This window comes from Apus apus, chromosome 7 (genome assembly GCF_020740795.1).
Source record: "Apus apus isolate bApuApu2 chromosome 7, bApuApu2.pri.cur, whole genome shotgun sequence".
Taxonomy (NCBI): Eukaryota; Metazoa; Chordata; class Aves; order Apodiformes; family Apodidae; genus Apus; species Apus apus.
In genome coordinates, this window is record NC_067288.1 from 1,832,594 (window position 1) to 1,855,717 (window position 23,124).

Genomic DNA, 23,124 nt, shown 5'->3' on the forward strand with positions numbered 1-23,124 from the left:
AGTACAGTGGCACCTCTGTGGCTTTTTAGCTGAGGGACATTTCCACCCACTCACTGCATACAGCAGAGAGCTCTCTGGGTGTTTTCTGTTTAGCTGTGATGGAGGGAAGCTTTAAGGGAGTTAAAGCTCTTCAAAGGCAGCTCTGAAAACCAGTCATCACAGTGAGCAGCAGGAGGATAGGCAAGAATGGGCCTTCTTCCACACATCTCAAAAACCTCACTCTTAGTCTGCACAAGCATTCCTTCTTCAATTAATGTGCATCCTTCTGGTTAAAAGTTGTAACAGCAGAGATAAAACAAGGAACAGAACTTCACTTTCTTAATAACTTACCTCAGCCCAAGTGATTAGTTACAGTTGTCCTCCACAGTTTTCTGTTAAAGCTGTGTAGTATATAATGAAATGCAACCAAAGTTGCTGGGTTTAACCTGGATGCTGTGAAGCTCCTTCCTCCCAGCTCTAAGGCTCCAGGACCCAGTGCAGAACAGCAGCACCCCTGACAGGTCTCTGCGAAAGCAGTTTTGTTGTCTTCGTGCTGTGCTCCACCTCACCTCTGCTTCCCTCATTCAGACACTTCCCTCTAGACAACCACAAACTTGGCAGCACTAACAAACAAAAGCTCTCCAAAACATTCCCTTCATGAATTACATGAATTTCCAGTAGGTTAGCTTTTTTTGCTTTTATTGTCAATGAGAACTTCAGTGTGACTTTAGTTGGATACTAGAGCTTAGCCCGTACCTAGCACACCTCATGTACTTCAAAAATAAGATGGTTTTAAAAGGTGGAAGAGTAAAGTCATTTGGAAAACAAAATAGTTTTAGCACTAAAGAGTCACAGTGCAACCACTGGTTTAATCAAACAGCTACATTATATATATAATATTTAAAGAACATAAATATCAGCAAATTCACTACAACATGAAAATAAACGCTTCACATTCTTCCACGCTTTTTAAAGGACTGGGGACAAAGTGACAGACTGTTCAGCTTCACACACATCTCTCTTTGCTTAAGGGACTGGACATCACCTTTGCTATCACAATGGGAAGGCATGGTGCAACTAATCTAGAAGTTTCCCCAGAAAATTTAAAGCATTTATAATCACTGCTTCCCCACCCCCCAGATTATATTTAGTGGACATGCACTACTAGTCTATACAATGCAACATTTCACCAGAAATTTACGAATCATGTTTTTCCTTAAAAAATGCCCCTGCTGTGGTCTGGAACTTGAAAACTTGTTTCATGTCATGTCACAAAAAAACCCAAGTCTTTGAGTAACTTAAAGAAAGGAGCCTGTGCAGTTTTCACACTGGGACAAAGCTGATCTGGAGCAGCAGTGGGAAGGGACATGTATTTACAAGTGCTAGGCTTGAGGGACAGAAGTGCTGAAAGGGGACTTCCTTCCCAAGAGAATCCCCAAGCATCTGAATACTTGGTACCACGTGCCAAAAACAGTCTTAACTGCAGGCAAGACAAAGAAGGAGCAACACTGTATTTTAGTTCAGAGTTCAAAGTGTATCACCTCTTGCCTCTCGGCAACATTTTTTGCTTCTAGCTTCAGGTGCAAATAAGCAAAGGCTTCATCAGCAAGTCTTGCAGCCCAGGGGAATCTCCCAGTAACACCACTGCCCTTCAGACAGGATGCCAATAGGTAAAGCAACCCCCACAAAGAGACAGCAAGGGCCAGGGTGAGGGAAGGGGAGTTGAACATGCAAATGAACAGTAGCTCCTGGACTCCACACAACAGCCTACTGCCAAGTTGGAAAACTTGAACCTAAATTTAAGACACTAAATGGTAAACTTTGTCAAGTACTAAAATTGTCTTCCAAAGTGCTATCATTTGTTAAAGCTATAGCAAAAAAATGGAAAAAAAAAAAAAAAAAAGGAAAAAGAAAATACAATCTTGGAACAGCTTATGGTTGGAGCCCTCCCTACTGGAGCTGAAGCCCAGATAACCCCAGGGCTGGGGTGGCACAAATTCCACAGAGCAAAGCATTTTGATGTTGCATTATGTCCATGTGCTGGAATTGCTTTTTAAAAAACAGTCTCAGGATAGTTCTTTACAGAATACTCTAATACATTCACAGTAAAAATCAGTTATTGTAGGGAACAGAGCAGGGCTGTAAAGCCTCCAGATCTTCTTCAGCTAAGCTTGTGAGGACAGAGGAATGCTGCAGCCAGGGGTGAGATGGGAGCTGCAGTGTGCACCACACCTGGAATGTTCTACACGGGGAGGAGTTCTGTGGTTTTTTGAGTGAAATACTCACTAAAAAACAAACCAATCCCGGGAACCACCTTGCACTGACGTATTAAGCCCAGTAAACAGCAAGGTTTTAAAGTGTCAGTTTTCTCACTTCAGTTCTATTTGTTCACAAGAAAATAGTTCACAAGACTAATAAATCTTTTCCAGGGAATCTGATGTCCTCTAGCTGCCAGACTATCATAAATCAGTTCTCTACCTATCTTTTACATGGATAACCATTAGCAAATTACAACATTTAACACATTCCTTGGTATATGATACTATTGAATAGACTGACTTAGCCATCCAACGCTCAATACTTCACAGAGGCTACTATAAGTGTGTCAAATGTATTAGAAATCCAGATTGACCTGGACAAAATGAAGACATTCCAAAGCGGAACACTCGTTCAGTTATCATGCATTAGGAACTAAAAAGCATGTCAAACACTGGGATGCGCAGGAAAAGGTCATTTAGTCTCCTAGGGGAAAACCAAAAACCCAACGCAAAGACTAAATTAAATACAACCCAGAATACTGTCTAATAATTAATAAGTATACTGAGAGACCCTGAAGGCATCATGTGTGTTGTCCATGAATGGTGGTGCCTTCTTTTAATATTAAAGAAGTCATAGCTATAAAAAGTTAGTTTCATCTCACTCTTCCAGCACAGCTTATTTATGTTCCTTTGTGGGTGCATAGTACAGTTCCATGGGTTTGTTCACTTTCCAGTACTTCTCACTGACCAGTTCCAAGGAAAATGACCCATTTAATACCTAGAAGAGAAGACCAAAACAGAAATTAAGTCAATCCAGAGGCTTGCCTGGATAGTGCTGTGGGAGCATACTGTTGGAACCTGGGGAATGCACTGACTGATGATGTGGCACAAGTAATTAGCTAAACCACTCGGCGCAGAAAAGCAGCAATGCAGGCTGTTCTGAACTCCTGCTGATGGCACTAAAACAGCACTGAACAACACGCTTGCAAAGTGAATCTAGTTGTAAATAACTCCTTGCTGCAGGCAGAGGGAGTGGTAGATGTGTATTTACACCAGCAGCATCTCTGCTTTTGTCTAAGGGATAATCTGTAGTCAGGTTTGAAAGCTGTTCAGAACTTATTCTTCTTGCAAAGCACTTGCCTCTCTCTTCACCAGAAGACTTGTTTTATTCAGATAAATGCCCAAGTATAAGACCAGGATCAATCTAATCGTGCCCTGTTGCTGGACCTGTATATTCTGAAGGGATTCTTCCCTATGTGTACTCAACAGCTGCTTCATAGTGGAACCCTGCAAGCCTGCACAGAAGTGCAGAAATGCCACCATGCAGTAGACACTACTTGGTGCTAGTTGTGTGCTCCTCAAATGAAGTAGTATTTTTCTTCTTTAATCTCAGCTGTAAGATGATGGTGTCAGTCAGTGAGCAGCTGCTGGCAACACTGGGTCTTCCTAGGCAATCGATACGCCTCCTTTTCTGCTAACCAAGCTTTTGCTTTGCGTTTTCCCAAAAAGCAGTCGATCTGCTTCTACATAAGAAACCTGGCACTATGAGTTTCATCTCTAAGCCAACTCAGGGAAGGTCCAGCTGAGTGGATTTTAATCAAATCTGTCTCAAAGATGTGCTGATGCCCACTTCTACTCTTCGACAGCAGTTCTACTTACAGTGAACTGCCCGTTGGCCGTAGCGATGTAAATGGTGTACTGCTTCTCACTGGCCGTGTCAAGGTTCATCTGGTTTGATTCTCCTTTGCTCCGAAGCTCCTCCAAAGCCAGCCTCACAGCCAGGTACTTGGACAAGTGATCAACAGTGGCATTGCCTGAGGTCTTGATATATCTGCAACAACCACCACAAAGATAATCAAAGACATCTGAGTTGCAGGTATGGAGAAAAGACACGTGGAGCACCCCCAAATATGAAGGGCCTCTAAAGAAGTTCACAAGCAGGAGCATTAACGGCTTCACCCAAGATGTACAAGCAGTTTACCAAATTATATTGCTCTGAAGTGTCCTTAGATCTTTTTGACACTTCTCCCACAAGCCCTCCTGCTCTTTGTAGGGAGCAGACAGCACTGCCCTCTCATCTGCTAGAAATGAAAATGCTGGTAACAGATTGTCAAGGAGTTCAGAGAATTACTCAGACTGCTGAGATAAAGCCTGGAGTGCCTGGAATGAAAGCTGTACGTGGGACACTCAGCACCTTGTTACTCCTATTGTCTCACTATCTGTGCTCACTTTAATTCTTCACATGAGAATTAAAGGCTGATAGGAACACTGAGGCCTCTCCCAGAAGCTCAGCTTTCTCTTTGCCATTCAGAACAACCCCCAGAACTCTGTTTCAATTCCAAACCAAAAAGAAAACCTGGCTGAAGCTCTCAGTGTCTTTGTAGGCACTGCAGAGAGATGTCTCATTGGGAGAAAAAGGCAGGAAACTCCACGAGACTGCTCATTGCTGTGATGCAGAATTTGCAGTCTGCGTGGACTGGACCATGAACAAAAAGTCAGGAAAAGCTTCAGCCTACAAATCCTGCTGACAAAAAGCTGCTCTGAAAACTGCTGACTCTTAAATTAGGTTTGTTTATTCCCAAAGAATCTTAGAATAGTAGAAAGGGTCTGACTTTTTACTGTCATCCTAGTACCTACTGTGAGCTGCAATGCTAGAAACACTTAAAACCATATTTATTTGTAATCAAAGGCTTAACACAGATTGTCACTGTATTGACAATGGCTGAGCAGTACCATCTGCCTGACTGGCAGTGGCAAGAGGGAAAGAGTGCATACGGTCACACAGCACGAGGTATGACCACAGCAAATTGATTTCAAAAAGCCCCAAGAGTGACTGACAACAGAACCACCGGAACACAACATGACAAGGAACAGAAGACATTTACCTTGTCTGTGCACTGTCATCATTCTCCATGAGGGTTGGATGAGGCCTGAAGACTAACTCGATCTCACTAGCACCATCCATCACGGGGTCTATAGCCACTGTGGTGTTGTTATTGTCCAGTTCCAGCCCCGAGTCGTCCGATGTTTTGGTCCTCTTATTGCTGGGCCCTGCCTCCTGGTTGCTGTGTGTCGAGGCATTGCTGCAGTGGGAACTGTCACCATTATCTTCTGCTCCACTGCCGTTCTCAATCTGTTGCTTCTTGCCCCTCTGTAGCCTGATCAGAAACAGGCAGAAATAAACCCTGATCTGCAGTCAGACTTCACCCCAGACTTCACAGGCTTGTGCAGCTTCTCCCTCCCACTCTGTCAGGCCAGAAGTTAGACAAGTGCACCTGCAAGCACTGAACTTTTCACAGATAAAAGTAACCTCATAATGCATTCTTAGATATTCACAGGTTTTTTCCCTATCCCTCAAACACCTTTTAGATGTTTTTTAAGACCATTTTTTTGCTTCATACAGCTATTTTTCAGGCAATTTCAGACCATTATTTTCATCTAAATATGAACCCACATGTGATTAAAATCTAAATCCTACCGTGCTGCACCACAATGTAGTTTGGGGCCTCTTTCCCAGCTGGTTCTCTTGGGTTTAAATACACGTCCAGAATTTCACTTCTGCATAAACACTCTTATGTTCCAGCCTTGTGAACCAAAGTTCTGGCATGATGTGCATTTATTTGCATGCAGTGGTAACGTGTTGGTGCAGGATTCATTGTATGACAGTTTATTGCCCAAGAAATCGGAGCCATCATTTGGCTAAGCTGAAACCTGCTACATCAGGCTGCTACATCAGGCTGCTACAGACCTTGCAGGGAGCAATACAAAGGCTTCTATCAGTAGACAAAAGATTAACAAGTATTTTGCCAGACTTCAGACGAGAGATGAGGAATCCCAAGGTACACAGGGAGCCAGGACAGACACCGTATTTTCAGTGTTAAGGCCAACAAGTTTACATGTTGACAGAGGAAATGGTCTCAAGTTGTGCCAGGGGAGGTTTAGATTAGATATGAGAAGAAACGTCTTCCCTGAAAGTGTAAACACTGGCACAGGCTGCCCAGGGAGGTGGTTGAATCACCACCCCTGGAGATGTTTAAATCCTTGTAGATGTGTTGCTGAGGGACGTGGTTTAAGCACTGGGCTTGGCAGTTAGGTTATTTTTGGACTTGATGATCCTAAAGGCCTTTCCAACCAGAAGGATTCTGTGAAATTAGATGGATTACATACCTGTTCATAGCCTGAATCTTTAATCCCTCCTCAATGCTGTGACTTAGAGCTTGCTGGTTATTGTGTTTGCTGATTCTTGCTAGCACTCGCTCCTGATGAGCTTCGTATTCATCTCGGCTTGGATAAATTTTACTGATGAGAGCATCAAAATTGGGATCTGGTCTCAGTGACCGTTTTGAAACCAGCTTTTTACGACATGTGGGACATTCTTTGTTGCTGGACAGGAACAAGAAGGAAGAAAACCAAAATAACTCCCCAGTAATAGCAGAAGTTTGCCTTAATGCTGCAACTCATAGTCAAAGTGCTCACTAAGACTCAGTATCAATAGTAAATCTGGAATGGGGCTTCAGTCTTTTGACAGGTCAGGTAGTTCCAGGTATTTAAACAAAAACCCCAAACACATACCTCCCTGCTTTTTTTGCCTTTTTTTTTTTTTTAAATATGTTTAAGCAAACTGCATTTAGACTGAAGAGTTCTGAAGTTCCACTCTGCAAACCAGTTCTTCCCCTAACCCTCTGGGTGGATTTTCACCTAGAAAAAAATGCATCTCTAGTGGGAATTATATTAAGGCATAGTCCTTCTAGCACTCAGATGACAAGAAAAAAAAATAATTAAAAAAAAAATATATTAAGTAACCTATTCTGTAGTTGAAACACTAATTACTGGGAAAACTGAAAGAGTCTTCTTCTTACCACTTTATTCTCATTTAACTAAAATTTTGGTTCCACACATTTTTTTGCCTGTAAGAGGCCTCAATAGCTAAAAACTGGCATCTTTGGTCTTGATGGTTTGCTTGTTTCCCTCTGATATATTTTTGCTAATTACTCATCAGAATTTACAGAGGCACAGCAAATTAAGTGTGCCCTCTGAACACAGGTAATTGCCGTTATCAGGGATAGATCATTGACTTAATCTCTGTTGGTTACCTCAGATTTCTGTTGCTTTTGGGAAAAGATGAACTTGTAATTGAAGAATTCAAGAAAAAAACTACTTGTACTTCATGTAGGTTGTTTCAGTAGCAAAGCCTGGAAGCAGGACTGCTGAGAGGCCACACAATTTGCAATTTATTATTAGGAAAAGGAAGACTAAGGGAAATGAGACTCATTTTTGTAAGCTATGTAGTATAATTTTGTTTGGCTGTTACTGAATTGAAAAAAAAGAAAAAATAGAAGATAAAAGGGGTTTTAAACTGCTTGCAAGAAACAAAAGTTAGGGGATGATTTTTCATTCAGGGCAAAAGGCAAGTCTGCTCTGCCAGAGATGGCTGAACACCCAGAACAAACTATGAAAGATGTGCCACACGTTCAGAACCTGGCAGCGCACGGGCACTGCTCCACATCAGCACCCAGGACTGAGAGGCTTTCCTGGGTCACACTTTCCTCTAAAGTGAAATCCCATTTCCCTGCAATAATACTGACATACCCACTCCTGAGGGCTGTGATGATACAGTCGGCACAGAAGCGATGCAAACATTCTTTTGTGGTCATGGTGTTTTTTAACATATCCAAGCAGATGGGACACATCAATTCACTGTGCAGGCTCCTGGGTGACACCACGATTTCCAAGCCATCCGTGATAGCTTCCTAGCATAAAGTAAAAGCTCTTTACACAGAATTTAGGAACTTCTTCACAAAACCTGCCTATTTTTACTGCTCTTTTTAAAGAGAATCACACTAAAAAGACCAGACACGACCACACTGAGCACACACCTGTGCTCCTAAAGAAAGGAAAAAAGAAGTAGAGCTCTAACATATTTATTTTTTTTAATATTATGAGAGAGGTTTTGTTTTGAAAATAACCTGTCATTTAGAATAGGCAGCTAACACTCCTAAAGGAAAATCTGAAAAGTCAAGCTTCACCTTCTGAAAGGTATAAAAAGAAGCCAGAGGTGTTACCTGGGGTGTTCTTTGCAGTTCGTACAAACTCAGCTCCCAGGTTTTGCTCAAGGGCTGCGTCCCGTTGGTCTGCACGGCTTGAGACATGGCTGGGAAGGAAAAGAGAAACAAGTTGCACACTCATGTCCATCTGGCTCCAGGAGCCAGGTCCCTCCCTGCAGCCAGCAGGAGCAGTAGCCCCGGGCCCCTGCAGACACTCTGTGCCAGCAGTGGCAGAGCACAGGAGAACACTTGTTCATCCCAGTGCCAGGCTCCGCCGTGCTGCACAGGGATAATCCCCTGCTCTGTACTGCTCCAGAGGAATGGAGGGAGTCAGCCAGCCATGAACGCTCTGCAAAAATCAATTAAGGTTGTTAAACAAAAGCAACATGAAACCAAAGGCCATAAAACTTGGGCTGTGTGGTGAGAAAGCTGCAAGTGGCACCTGATGGGGCAACACAAAGCAGCCACTTAAAGAGACTTGCATACAGGTCACATGGGGTCCTTCCTAACTGAGCAGGAGGGCAAAATGATACACACAGCTGAACATGTGCCATGGAAGCACACTTTTTCCCCCTGAAAATACATCACTAGGGCTTTCCCATCAGAAGTTGTGGGAGTACTGAAAGAAACTGGGTCAGTTCCATCAAGAGGTCTGGCTTTCCTGAGCCATCCAACCAGGCTTCAGCAGACGTGCTCCGGATTTGCAATGATAAGGGGGCAGGGTGGGGAGTCAGAAGGTTTTAAGTTCCAAAACCCAAATAATTTACATGTTCTTGGGGCTTTCTGTGCATCAGCAGTGGTAGGCAGGCATTCCTGGAAATGGTCAGGGCTAAAAATAATGGCACTCCACAGCTGACTGCTGCAGTCCCCAACCACTGCTGCAGAATTCACTTACAGGCAAAGGCACACATCACCTTTTCATGACAAAAGACTCCACATAAATAAAGCAAGCACACAAAAAAAAGAAAAAATAATAGATAAACAAATGCTTTCCCATCCAAATACTGGGATTATTGTACAAGATGGTGCAAAACTACTACACATGGTCACTGCAGACATGAAAGAAAGTCAGGTTTGGGTTGAAAGGGACCTTAAAGATCTAAATCCAACCCCCTGCATGGGCAGGGACACCTCCCACCAGCCCAGGCTGCTCCAAGCCCCATCCAACCTGCCCTTCAACACTGCCAGGGATGGGGCAGCCACAGCTTCCCTGGGCAACCTGGGCCAGGGTCTCAGCACACTCATAGCGAAGAAAATGATGTTTCTGAACAGAAAATATTTTCACTCTAGAGAGAAGGGGAAATCCTCCCCATCTCTAAAAAAATGCCTGCCTTGAAGCAGGAAAACTTATGCCAGACACTGTAGTACATTTGAAAAAATTGACGTAACCATCTAAGAGGCAAGATTGCAGCTGCAGACATTTCTAGTGGGTGGAAAAAGCAGAAATGCTTTCTTTATAACTTTTTTCAATCTAGGTTTGTATTCACAGACACTTCAAATCAGCAGCCAAATGCAGATTCTGCTGGCACCTACCTGGTACATTATAATGCAGCTTCCAGTTTATCAAGTTCTGTATGAGAAGGGTCAGCCTCTCTGGAGAAAAATGTTTCTTTATAAGCTGTAATTAATTGTTATGGGAAAAGTGAGAGAAGCAGTGCAGCAGAAATTATTGTATCTACTTTTATCCAGGCACAGAAATTGGAGTTTTCTCAACTTAAGAAAAAAGGAGGGAGGGGGAAATAAAGCCTAACATAAAGTAGCCATGTCCACTATAATGTCTAATAAGTAACAATGTCCTGAAGAGGCATCAAAAGAAATAATCAGGAGATGACAGACCATCAGCTCCAATTTTTGCTGTCCAAATATTGTGCCCTAAAAATACAGTTTACTTGTCTCAAGAGAACATGTTCCTCTGTGTGGATCAGAACAGTAAGATGTCCAGCTAGGACCTTACCACCCCATTACAAGTGAGAAGCCACCAGGGCCCAGGTGCAGACTGGCAGCTCCCAGTCTGGCCAAGCATTGGACTGGCCTGGCAGGGTTCTGGGCATTTTATTTAAATTATTTAGAGTTATGAATAATTATTAATTTAATAACGGTATTAGGTGACAGATCTCAGCAAAGAAGCAATGTTGAAAAGCATACCAGTGGCCAAGAAAGGAAACAGTAGTTCACCATGATGTAATTTCCACTGTTACTGAAGGTAATTCCAGGCATACAAGAAGTCAGGTCCTTTGGAGTGTTTGTTGTGTGCTGTTGGCAGTTGGTTGTTCTAGCAAAGGCCTAACATCATCTTGTGTTTGCACTGGATACTACTTGAGTGCTTTTAAAGCTGACACATTTCATTATACTTTCAAATACTGAGGGAAATCTGCTCATCATTCACACCCTTCCCACCATCTGCTGAGCCACAGTCAGACTGCAGGTTAAGACACCTGAGTCCCAGTAAATCCAAGCTCCCTGAGGAGAAAAGCCAGCTCCTGACATGGCACAGCTCCATCACAGCAAAGAGCTCATCTGAGAGGTCCCCAGGGAAAAGGCCACTGCAGGCACAAGAGAGACCTTGCCTCAACTTGGATGCTTGCACTTGCTACCACAGAGCAGCAGCTCGGGGGGTGCCAGGCTGCCAGCACACCTGTGCCTGGAGCACAAGTGCATGAACACTAACATTTATATTGCAGCCTTGCCTACAAGCCCAAGGCCACACTGCAGAAGCGTTGTGATCAGTAACGGACCAGCTTTGTTCCAAAGGCTCCTCAGCCGAGATGCTGAGGGCTTCATTCTCACCCTAGGGTGAGGGCACTGAACTTTCAAACATTAGGGGAAAAACACTGTCCTTGAAGCTGAGAGCTGGAGAGATCCACACAGTGCACTTCATCACTAGCAAACACCTCCTCTGCCATGTAGAGTCAAAATCTGAGGAGCAGTAGAAACGTGGTCAATTCAAACATGCTGAAAAGCAAAAAAATCACCACCAAAAATCACACCAGGTTTTTCATCTGCTTGATGATCAATAGAGAAGCCTCTGATTGTTAGGTTCTTCAGAAATAAAACAAAATAAACCCAAAAAGCTTCTATCACAGCACAGTTTCATACACTTTCTAATTTTTTTACCTCTGACTTATCTGTACCCTCTGGATACAAGAGGAAAGCAACCAGTCACACGACAGCAGGGCAGTATGAAGGAGAGAAGCCACATTCCTGCAGGCAGATCAAACATCTTTCTCTTGGAGCCAGTGAGAAGTACTTGTTGTGATTTGTGCTGTAGCCAGAGGGTTGCTCTTCTAAGTCATTAAACCCCCCCCCAACCAATATTCTAAGGACACCTGCTGTCCTTCAGACTGACTCAATCTTCAAGCACAACAAAACTAGGCACAAACTTTGCAGGTCTGCCAGCACGGAGCCAGAGCTGACTGATACAAGTATTACTAGTCTCAGAACCCGAGATGTTTCACATCTCTTCAGTTTTATTCCTTGCCTCTCCCCAGGTCCAAGCAGCATATGAAAAAGGGAACCAAGCTAATGTGTAGCTTGTAACCTGCCTAGCTGCTTGGTGTCTGTTCTAGAAGAAAACTGGAAGATGTGATGGGATTGTCAGGATTGTCAGAGCGGGTACATTTTGATTTCTTTGTAGCCAGGATGTTTCTCAATTCTCCACCTTGGCAGAAGGTTAAAACCAAAAGAAAACAAAACCTACCTGTGCTGTTCTTAAGGAGCTTTTTGATCAATTTTGTATAACCAGGCTTTATCCACAAGTTGAATACTTCCCTAACTAGAGCTGGGAGAAGAGCCTGCCCGCTTCAGTAAAAAGCCCTGCATCGTTTCATTTGAAAGATGTGCCATTTAAGCCTGATTTCCTTGGAAAACAGGGCTTATGCAATCTCGTGCTCTCTGCTCATCCATCTGTAGACTATTTTTCAGAACAAATTTGAAGACAAACGGCTGGGGTTTAGAAACATAAAACCAGAATAGTCCTGTTCCTGAAGCACTGGAAAACAGGCAGACAGTTACAGCAAAAACAAAACAGTATGAGATGTGATCAGAAAAGCCCCTCTGGTCTCCTGCACGCTTACTGACAGGGAATTTATGCTGGAGAGTCTTTCCAACATGCTTATAAGAAGTGCAGCAGAGCAACATCCATACTTACCACACACCATATGCACTTCACAAACTCTAACACTGGAATACACTTAAATATTTGCACAAATATAGTCGTGAGTCACAGTAGGTCGGGCATATGGGTATCCCATTCCTGAAACGATCCAGTAAAAATCCAACTGGCAACAAGAAGACTTCAGGCCACTCAGAGCTGTGGACAGATGGGCTGCTCTGGCTATAAGGCAGCCAAGGAGCTTCGATTGGTCTTATCTCTCAAAATTTGTCATTTGTGAAAATTTAACATTTCCTTAAGTCTACCTTAACTCTACCTACATTGAGGCTTTGAACTAGCCTAAGTGGAGATCCTGCTGTAACCAGGGAACAGAGAACTTTTCTACCACATGACATCCAGAGACTCCTCTCAACCTAAATTATTCTCCAAGACTTTGCAGTGCCTATTTTAGCCCAGGCAAAGGCTGAAGAGCAACTGCCCCCGTGGTTGTGGCAGCACACCTTGGGATCAGAGAAAGGGTGGGATGGTATCAAGCAGCTGGAACAAACCCAGCTCAGGTGTGGCCACAACCCTACCAGCTGCTTTTTAACTTTAAACAGGGTACTGATCTCTCATACTTTCATGAAAAAAACACTTCCTTTGGCAGGGGGAGGATGCATTAGGCTCTTTAAAAAACATATACACATTTTTACACGATGTTAAATCTTTAGAAATGAACTGATTTTTGTTCCAAGTTTTAAAAGGTAAATACTTAGACTTAAAATAGTAAGAGAGTTAGACTTCTGTTTGGTATGCAAAGTTCAACAGCACCTTCAACCATTCTATTTTTTTTTCCAAAGGATTAGTTCTTTTAAAAACAGGCATTATAGTGCAGCTATTTTGGTAGCTTAACAGGATTAGAGTTTTACCTTTTACTCTCTCCGATACTGTAAGTAGTATTAGGGACAAATTCCATGCTTTGACAAAGTACTCAACTCAATCATTCATTTCAGTTTATTCAATTAAAGCATTCTGAAATTTGAGGGGTTTTTCTGCTTTTGCTTTCTGGCTGAGAACTTGATTTTGAAAAAAAATAATTCTGGAAAGATATTATTCAAAGGAATTAATCTTCACTGCAGTTCACTGGCAGCTCAGGTTGTTTTACATTCAGTTGTAATCTAGGACAACTACCACTAGATTACCATCTAGTACTTTTAGTATTCACTCTTTTCTCAAGTTTTTTTTCATCTCTGGATCTCAGAATCCCTGGGAGACAGCTGAATCAGGTTCTGGCCTGGAGCTCCTTTTGTTCCCAGCTCCAAAATTAACTGCTTGATGATCCTGAACAAGTATGTCACTGCATTTGTCTCTGTCCCTCCTTCCTCTTCTGCTTGTTTACTCACATTGTCAACACTCTCTAAATTGTCTCTGGCTACATTTAGTTTGCACTCACTATAATTATACACTGAGCTCAACAGGGGATAAGCTTGAGGAGGGAATGTCTTACTGAAGTGTTTTTAGTTCATTCAGCTTTCAGTCCTTGGTCTCTCAGCATCAAGTTTCAATGTCATAAAGGCCCTTAACTGGCAAGGTTTTCACTTCTTTGTATTTGCAAACTGAATTCCATATTGAATCAGCCATCTGTACAGTCATCTTCTCTGCTGACACCCTCAGTCATGACCTGTGCTAACAACAATTCCAGCTCAGTTCACGTTCAGAGCTCAGTGGGAAGGCAGCACCTCCACAGGGCAGCTCACCCCCAGCAGGCAAGGCTCGAGTGGCAAGTCTTGCAGACATCCAAGAGATAAGATGTGATTTGGTATCCATCATCATCTTGTACAGTCATTAAAACCCCATTCAAAATCTTCAGGAGCTTCTTCTGTGCACTCACACCAGGAGCCACACATAAAGCCACAACGATATACGCTACCAAAACCAAAAAGAAGAAGTATTTGCCAAGACAGGAAGCAAACAGACTGACAGAATAAACTGTTACCTGTTGAGCAGTGTAACACATAGGGGAAACTAATGCTGTACTGAAAACAAAAAGCCACAGCAAAAGGATCACTAATAAAAGGTCACTTCAGAGAGGTTGTGGGATCTCCACTCTTGGAGACCGTCACGCTCAACATGAACAACCTCCTCTAACTGACCCTTCTTTTACCAGGAGCTTGTGCTAGATGATCTTTGCATGTCTCTTCCAACCCAAATTATTCTTATGGCAGTATCTCACTGTCAGATAAATGCATAGTTTTGCTGCATAGAAAGTGACACAGCCAAGAAAAGTCAGCAGCAACTAACATGAATCAGGCAATAAGAGCAGCCATAATAAAAAGCTGAAGAAACCCAAACAAGACTTTCTCCTGCCCCACACACCTTTTACAATCTATGTGGCTGAATGAGATTCTATCAACATCCTCCTTACCCACAAAAGAAACATCAGAAGGCTTTTTTGGGAGCTACAGTGACCACTAGCTTTATACAAAGTAGAATCCATTTGTTTGAACTGTGTGAAAATAGCAACAAGGGAATTGGGCCTTCAGATACCTAATATGTTATAGAAAAACATCCAGCAAGTCTGCCTAAGATAGGAGTTTCCTCCATAAACACGATACAAGCACATTTTTAAGAACACTTTCCTCAAATATCTTCTGAGAACTTGTGTAATCAGCAGTAAAATTCACAACTAGGTATCTTTGTCTAAACTGGAAACTTAACAAGTAAGCCCCAAAACACCATACAAATGTTTTCTGAGAATACAGTTTCTCTCTCCTGAACATATATTTAAATTGGCCAGCAGCAAGCAAAAATGCCTTGGGGTTTGACCACCTGCTGAAAAGCAGACCTCTTGAGAGCTGAGTATACTCTTGGGTATCTGCCCAACTCTGTCGTTTGGAGCTGTTGGAATGATGGATTGATGAATAGCCAGTCTGCTAATTCATGGGAATCAGATGCAGACTACAAAAGGAAAGTTACCAAGTGAATAGTTTCATCTGCTATCACAGAACACCTGAAAGTACATTCCTGGGCTAATTTCAAAATTATTACCTGACACTTTATCAGTTAACACTCTGTAGTAATATAAGTGAGCTCCTCTGTAAATGCTTACTATGTTTAAAAGTGAGTGGTTAGCAATGCTTCAACAAAGCCAGTGTTTAAAATACTTTTGTACACATTAACTAGAAGTCTGTCATCTGCAAAGCACAATCAAAGCCAATTAAAAGACTATTAAGGATGCCAAATTAATACAAACTATGAAGCTGAAACTTCAAATAGCAATTACACGCTCCAGGAGTCAAACCTGACAACAAATAATGAGTATTTACACCCTGCCTTCCACCCTTACGGTATCTCAGCTTGCAAACAAACACGTCCTTGGACTGTATTTGTGGGATAGAAACAACGAATTAGAAAAAAATCAAGGGAGAAGAGACACAGCTACAGCTTGTTGTTATATAAAAGGGATGAAACCACCCCACCAGCAACTCCAGGGGCAACAGTTTTGGTGGGAAACAAAGAAGGAATCTGATTCTTGTCAGGGCATCATTCTTGGATCCTGAATTGGGCTTTGGCAGCTCGTGTTTCAAACCATCTCCATCAATTCAGCCCTGACCACTCCCAAAACATCCCCAGGGATGCCAGCACAGTCTTCTCCCAGTTCCTTCCCAAACGCACACGGAAAGACACAAAGTTACCCTGATGGCCTCTGCACTTACCCAAAGCCTCTCTGCTTTCTTCCCAGGTTCATTTTTAAGGGGTTCTGTGTTTCATTCTTACAGAGCAAACCTGGAAACCTTTTCTGAGCTGAACAAAACAAGCAGAAACAAAGTCTGAATTAAAATGTATGAAAATAAAGCACGGCTGGGACTACCCTGAGGCCACAGATTCCCATAAATAATAATGTATATTAATGCAAGCAGTCTTGCTGTGCTGCACATTAAGGTCTACCCTTTCACTACTCCAAATTACTCCATTTTCAGCTCCCCTCGAAGTGATGCACACTGAGTAAGAAACAGACACAGTGTGAGAACCATCCTGACAATCCCATTTTAACAAGGTCTGCAGCTGGTTCCTTGCCATCCTATTTTCCTACCTTATTTACAGAAATAAATGAAAATATTAACCTTCAAATGTTTGGATCACTTATACAAATGTAGTCCCACCATGGCTGAGAAAACAATTTAACTATAATAAAAAACAGAAAACTAATATAAAATTAAACCCAAATGTTACTTTCAGATGGATACATCCAACTCCCACTGAATGTTAGCTAACTGATCAACTGGCACAGCAAAGAAGTTACTAATACAATAAAATTATATGTACATAAACGAGTGGCAGATATTCCCCAAACTCAAGGTTGTGCCAAGTTCTAAATTTAAAATACAAATCCAGCCTGTCCTATGTGAATAAATAACATCTTCTCTTCCTTATAGCATTGTGTCACCAGAATGCATATTAGGAGTTATATTATACATTTCTTCAGGCTGCTTGAAAGCCCATGATGTTTAAGAGAGTTTGTAAGATTCTCTCATTTGCCACTTAAAATTGAGTCTGGATTTCTCAAAACATGAAGCTTGTTGTAAGAGTCACCCTAGAAAGATTCAGTTTTTCCTCTTTTCCCATTACTTTCAATAACAAAGCTTTTCATCTAAAAGAGACTTGACTATGTGAGAAGTTATTTTATGACCCTCAACAGTGGAAGTAGGTAAAGATCAGGGAAGCTGTGTTTACTCTCAAAGAAAATATTACAAAGCTCTTCATTTACAGATGGTCAAAGCAAGAAACCCAAAGTTTGTCAGCCTATAGAGAGCAATTAGCAAAGAGAGAGAACCTCCTTTCTGCCTTGAAGCACTATGGGCCAGGAGGGGAAAAAAAGGTATAATTAATTCAAGACCACAGACTCAAAAACATCCCAAAGCAGCCAATAAAACTGAGGAATGCAGAGAAACTCCAGGCGCCAGGGTAGTTTAACAGCCTCAACAGTTGGTTACACTGCAGATGTTTTCCCAACATGACTGTCCCTCTCTATCCCACTGGTTCAGAGTCTTTTGTTTTCCTGATAACTAGTTCCAAACTCCCATTTTCCCCTCACCTGCCCCATAAACTTACTAGGCATTTGTCTTCAATTTATCAGAAAAAAAAACCAAACATCCTTCCTTGAAAGCCAAGTACCACCAGTTGATGCTGTGACTGTGACATGTCCCTCAGGTTTCTGCACAGATGACATTTGACAGAGGGGAAAAACAGTAATACTGGTGTTTCTGAAACACCCTCACTCACTTGCACGTGGTTTTCTACAGTTCCTTCACTGTATTAATACTCCTAAGGAAGAAAGTGGTTTTGCCTGGTGCCTTCAGACGTGGGCTCTTCCAGGTACTTGCCACTCCCCACTTCCCAGGCCTGAAGGAACTGATCCATGGACACAGGGTCCAGCAGCATTTCCAGTCTGGCCACTGAGCTGCCCCTCCTGCCCTGTAGAAACATTTCTGCTTGGACCTCAGACAAACCATCTGCTCTACACATGTACACCTACAGAAGAATTCCATTAATCTGATGCTATGGAAGTGACCAAAGAGACGTGATGCTCCTGGTTTAGATATCAAGAGCATTAAGAAAAAAAGCATTGAACTCAACTTTTTATCACATTTGAGACTGTTTTATCACAGTGTTGAGAACAGCCACATACTTTTGGACATGACAGAAGTCTGATTTTAAGTTGTTACTTCTCTGTATGTTTATAGCACCAAAGTATAATAACATATAAGCACTACAGGTCCATGTATTTTGCTTTTATGTAGCTGATGATCAAATTTATGATTTTATGAGTTCCATGTTCCCTGCTAGGAACCTGTCACTGCAGTTAAATACATACAAATCAGCTGGGAATTACACACTTTGCCCTGGGACATTTTTAATCAGACTTAGTATTTTTTTTTCCTCTTTAAACCTCATTCTCTAGTAGCACTAGAAACTGAGGGCCAGTTTCTTGTGCACTGACCCTGACAGCCTGCAGTGAAAGACCACATTTACATGGATATGACTGTACAAATGTACCACGTTCTTGTGGAATGTGCCCCTTGCCACAGAATTATGGTTCTGAACCAATGTTTGTGGGGTTGTTTTTTTTACAGGACCTTATTATCCTGGCAGCACTGCTGGCCCATTTTTTTTTGAGGCTAACCAATTTCTTGCTGTCTCCCTGAAGTGACAGCTGCCAAAAGCAAGAACTCAAATCAAGAGGGTTAAGTTAGATGATTCCACTACCCCTGTCCTTAGCCTTCTAGTTTGCTGCACATTTAATAGGAATTTCATGAACGTACTTCCACCACAATTCAAATGATCCTTCCCATCTCCACAAATGCTGTTACTAGTTCAGCAGCAAAGGTGAGGTCTCCAGATACTTTCAGTTTACACATTGGGAATGTGGAGAAATGCAGCCCTTAAGTGATGACGGTGCTGGCAGAAATCACTCCTATAGCTACAGTTACACCAGGAAAAAAACAAACCAACAAACCACGCAGATGCTTTTTACCCAACAGCTCAACCCATGTTGGTGGTGACACTGAAACACACTGAAAGCCTGTTCATCAGCTTCTTGGGCTGCTTTGGCTGCTCTGTTACAGTGCTGCAGGATCCAAGATGCTTCTAAGCACATTTTAAGAAGTGGTAGAAGCTCAAGCCAAACAGTGTAAATCGGGTGTTCTCTCCCCAAGCTGCTGGGATCATGTGAAGCCACTTTGTTCTCCTTCCCCTCAGCATGCAACATACCTGCTACCCATCACAGTTAGTAATGTAGGTGGCAGTGAGCAGCAGTGTCCTCTTGAGGTGATATTGTGGGAGAAATTCTCAGGTTATCAGATTAAGAAATACGCTTGGGTTTCAGTTTTTCCAGAACTATAGCCATGAACATTTCTCACCCACTTACCAGTTATCATAGTCAAGCCAGCCACAATCAACAGTGATAGCATTTTCTTAATGAGAACAAAAGATGGCTTGGTTATTAATAAGCAGAAAATAAACTCCCCCAGAACACTTGAGAGACCAAAATAAAGACGCAAGTCATCTTACGTATGATTGACTTAATAGCTACAATAAATATATAGAAACAGAACTGTTGATTTGGCAGCCAGACAGCTTTCATCTACAGCTGGGTGACAGCTAACAGCAATTTGTGGTTTATGGACTCTCTCAAATAAAACTGTACATTTTGTAAGCAGTACTACAGGAGCAATAACTTAGCAGCTTGCACCCAGGAATCATCCAAAATAGTTTCATTTTATCCCTCAGTGGTAAAGAGTAAGGGAATGGATTAGGTTTTTAATTAGTTAGAATACTACTGCTAACTCCCAGCTGCTGACAAGAGAGCTCCACGATCCAGAAGTGGGGGCAAGGCAGAAAGAGATAATTCCTAAAATATTTCTCCACTGCAACAAGTCTAAACAACTCTGTAATACTGAACATGGCTCATTCCTCAGAAAACAAAGAATTTAAGGTCAGCTTCAAAGGCCAGTTATTTTCTTTAACAAGCAGAACCAAGTTAGGCTCAACAACATCCCTTCTCCAGTCTCTTCTCTCTGCTTGCATCATTATTAAACTGCTGATCTACTCAGTAAAAAATAGGTATTTTGGGGAAAACAAAAAAAAGTGGAAGGAAACCCTATATTCTGATACTTCTTTCGTGCTTGTTCTTTGAACTGGTGCTTCACTAAGAGGAGATCAAGTGCTCCTTTTCAGAAAAAGACAACTGAGCATTTGTAGACTGAAGTCTCATTTCCTGAAGCTCCCTTTCCCCCCACATCGCATTCTTGTTGTTAAGTAAGGGCAAAAAAAGCATTTAAAGAAAGCTGAAAAACCTAACGTGTTCCAACATCAATTTCACATCAGAAGACTGATGGCTTTCCTGTAGGTGCCAACCATGTTTCTACTTCGTGACAACGCAGCCCTGAAAATGCCACAATTCTGCTCCGACCACCCAAGATGCCCAACCAGGTCTTTATGTGACTGTGCCCCACACTTAAATGACAGTGTCCCTGACGAAGGGAGCCTCATGCCATTTATTTCCCTGGTGCCTGCATATTATTTCAACTCATAAGACACGACAGGGAACACTTCTCTTGGCAGCTGCAGCAGGGCTGCTGTGTCAGAGCTTTGAAGTCAAAGGTCGACCTTTTGGCCACCTGGTTAAAAAACTCCTCCGGTGCAAAATTCACATACCATTAATATATTGTAGAGCTGAATGCACCAAATAATAAGAAATTCATGAAACATTGTAAATAACAACTCACAGGATCAATAAGGCCTAAAGATGTGCACAACACTGCGGCCAGTGTCTGTCCGGGGAAAAATTCCTCCCATCTCCAAGCAACTGACAAAGCTGATCCTTCACACAAGTCTTATCTTTTACTGCAAAATACTTAACCAGTACCTGCTGCTTTCAAAGCGAGCGCCCCTGCCTCGGCTGACAAGTTGAATGCCAGCTCTGAGCCTGACATGATGGATAAAAACGTCAAATTATCTCATTACAGAAGTTTTTAATGAAAACATAGATGAATACAAATGAGAGCACCTCTGCAGGGAACTCCGGTGACAAATCGAGTCTTTGTCACTGGAAGAATGACATATTTGATGAAGGCATTTTCCCCGAGCAAAAACAACTTGGCCCGCACACCAGTCACGTTTTTCAAATGCAAGTGATTTCCTTTAATCCTTAAAAGCCTGCGTGCCAGGCATAGTTATGACACAGAGCTGTAACCACTTCCCAACAGGACTGGATGGTGATTTATTCTGCTGGGAATAATCTTTCCCCACTAGCTGTCCTCTGGATTTCTACGGAATGAGGCATTTGATCCAATTCTATTCCATAGAAGAGGGTCTAAAAACCAGACAGCTTAATGAAAATCTTAGGAATCTTGCTCAAGAGTGTTGGTTTCACACAGTGCCCTGTGTTATGGGGTGGGTCCAGGGCGGGTTGCAGTGCGCCAGCTACCACGGAAGATAAAAGTTGGCAAGAAACAGGTGCTAAATTCCTATGGGAAGCAGCGCGAGCGAGCGCTAAGGAGGAGGAGGCATCCACAGCTCCCCACAGTGCGTCCTTCTCCACCTAATGCCCCGTTTGAAACAATGACACGTTCACAAGAGCAGGCAGGTCGTTCCCGATACCGGTTTCTCAGCACCACGTCTGGCAGATGCCGCTCAGCGTGCTGATGCGCACGAGCTTTCGGAGAAACAAAAGGCTGGGGATGCAGAGCAACAGATCGTTCCGAACGGCGGCTTTTCAGCGGGGGGAAATTGATTAAAACTACCGGAGCGGCTCGTGACTGTTGCTCAGCTCTCCCTGCCCGCCGGCGGGGTTTGGCGGCTGCCGGGGGATGCGGCGGGAGCCCCTCTCCCCGCAGCGCCCGGCTGCCTGCGCACAGCCGTGGGGCCGGCCGAGCCCCGCGGGGGGCTGCGGGCTGGCCGAGCCCCCCAGGCGGCGGCAGGGGCAGCCCTGGGCGTGCGGGGCCGGCGGGAGCAGCCCCCAGGGCCGCCTGTCAAGGGGACCCTGGGGCGGGCACCGAACCCCCCTGCGCGGCCACTGCCCGGCCGGGCCGGGGAGCCCGACGGCGGCTCCTCCCCGAGCAGCACCCCCGGCGCCGCGGGGAGCCCCCGGGGACACCCCACCCCGCCTCAGCAGCCCCCTCCCCCGCCGCGGGATCGGGCAGCGCTCCTGGCACCAGTGCCCGCCCGACACCCCATCCCCTGCCCCGCCGGGGGGACAGACCCGGCCCCGGTACCGCCCGGCCCGCAGCCCGCGCTCACCGCCCCGCTCGCTCCCGTCGCCCTCCTCTCAGCGGCGGAGAATCCGCAGCCCCGGCAGCACAATATGGCGAGCGGCGGCCTCCGCAATGGAGCTCGGGAAACGGGGGAGTTACATATTCATGGCCGGGGCTGGGCAGGGGGAGCGCGGATGGGGCTGCCGAGCCCGGGCCGCCCAGCGCCCTCCTCCCTCCCTCCCTCCCTCCTCTCTGCGGGGCGGGCTGGGGCCGCTGCTCCTGTCCCCGCACCCCCCTGTCCCCGCACCCCCCGCACTCCCCTGTCCCCGCACCCCCCGCACTCCCCTGTCCCCGCACCCCCCTGTCCCCGCACCCCCCGCACTCCCCTGTCCCCGCACCCCCCGCACCCTTCCCCCCCGCACCCCGCACCGCGCCGCCCTTCCCGCACCGCGCCGCCCTTCCCGCACCGCGCCGCCCTTCCCGCACCGCGCCGCCCTTCCCGCACCGAGCCGCCCTTCCCGCACCGCGCTGCCCTTCCCGCACCGCGCCGCCCTTCCCGCACCGCGCCGCCCTTCCCGCACCGAGCCGCCCTTCCCGCACCGCGCTGCCCTTCCCGCACCGCGCCCGGCGGGGCTTCCCGCCCCTCAGCCCGCTCTCCCTTCGCTCGGCCGCTTCCCGCAGCCGCCGCAGCCCGCACCGCAGGCCCGGGGCAGGGGCGGGGGGGCCGTGGCGGCCGCGCTCCCCGCCGTGAAGCCGCCGTGGCGGTCGGTGCCGTCCCGTCCGGCCCAGGAGAGGCCGGTCCCGCGGGGCTGAGCGCGGTCGTGCCGAGCCGGCGGGCGGGCATCGGTGCCAGCCGGGAGCTGCGCGGGGAGCAGGGCGGGCGGCGGGTCCGCCTGGGCTCTGGCTTGTGCCTCATGGCGAGGTGAAGCCGTGGAGCAGGGTGTTTGAATTAATTGCCTTTGGGCATGAGGGCGTGCTCAGGAGCCAGCGGGGCACAC

At 44.8% G+C, this 23,124-nt stretch overlaps 2 protein-coding genes across 6 annotated transcripts in view; one reads left to right on the forward strand and one right to left on the reverse strand.

Annotated features, from left to right (window-relative positions):
• The window catches only part of TRMT1L (tRNA methyltransferase 1 like), a 47,027-nt gene that overhangs the window by 21,163 nt on the left and 2,740 nt on the right, over positions 1 to 23,124 (forward strand). The window contains exon 17 of one of the 3 annotated variants that reach the window (XM_051624398.1): positions 16,151 to 16,777. The exons of the other annotated variants lie outside the window; for them this stretch is intronic. Coding sequence (XP_051480358.1) covers positions 16,151 to 16,174 — 24 coding nt within the window. The 3' untranslated portion in view covers positions 16,175 to 16,777. Of the gene's footprint in view, positions 1 to 16,150; positions 16,778 to 23,124 lie in introns of those variants that run through there. 3 annotated transcript variants of the gene reach the window in all.
• Positions 1,461 to 22,763, reverse strand: RNF2 (ring finger protein 2). 3 transcript variants are annotated; one of them, XM_051624403.1, is made up of 7 exons: positions 22,746 to 22,763; positions 8,300 to 8,388; positions 7,827 to 7,987; positions 6,405 to 6,620; positions 5,123 to 5,395; positions 3,897 to 4,068; positions 1,461 to 3,015 (listed from the first exon to the last, which is right to left on the reverse strand). In XM_051624403.1, the coding sequence occupies exons 2-7, from the start codon at positions 8,384 to 8,386 to the stop codon at positions 2,914 to 2,916; spliced, it is 1,011 nt and encodes a 336-aa protein (XP_051480363.1). In that variant the 5' UTR covers positions 8,387 to 8,388; positions 22,746 to 22,763; the 3' UTR covers positions 1,461 to 2,913. The 3 variants fall into 3 exon arrangements, with proteins under 3 accessions (XP_051480363.1, XP_051480361.1, XP_051480362.1); XM_051624401.1 differs by lacking the exon at positions 22,746 to 22,763 and adding an exon at positions 22,173 to 22,335; XM_051624402.1 differs by lacking the exon at positions 22,746 to 22,763 and adding an exon at positions 16,088 to 16,150.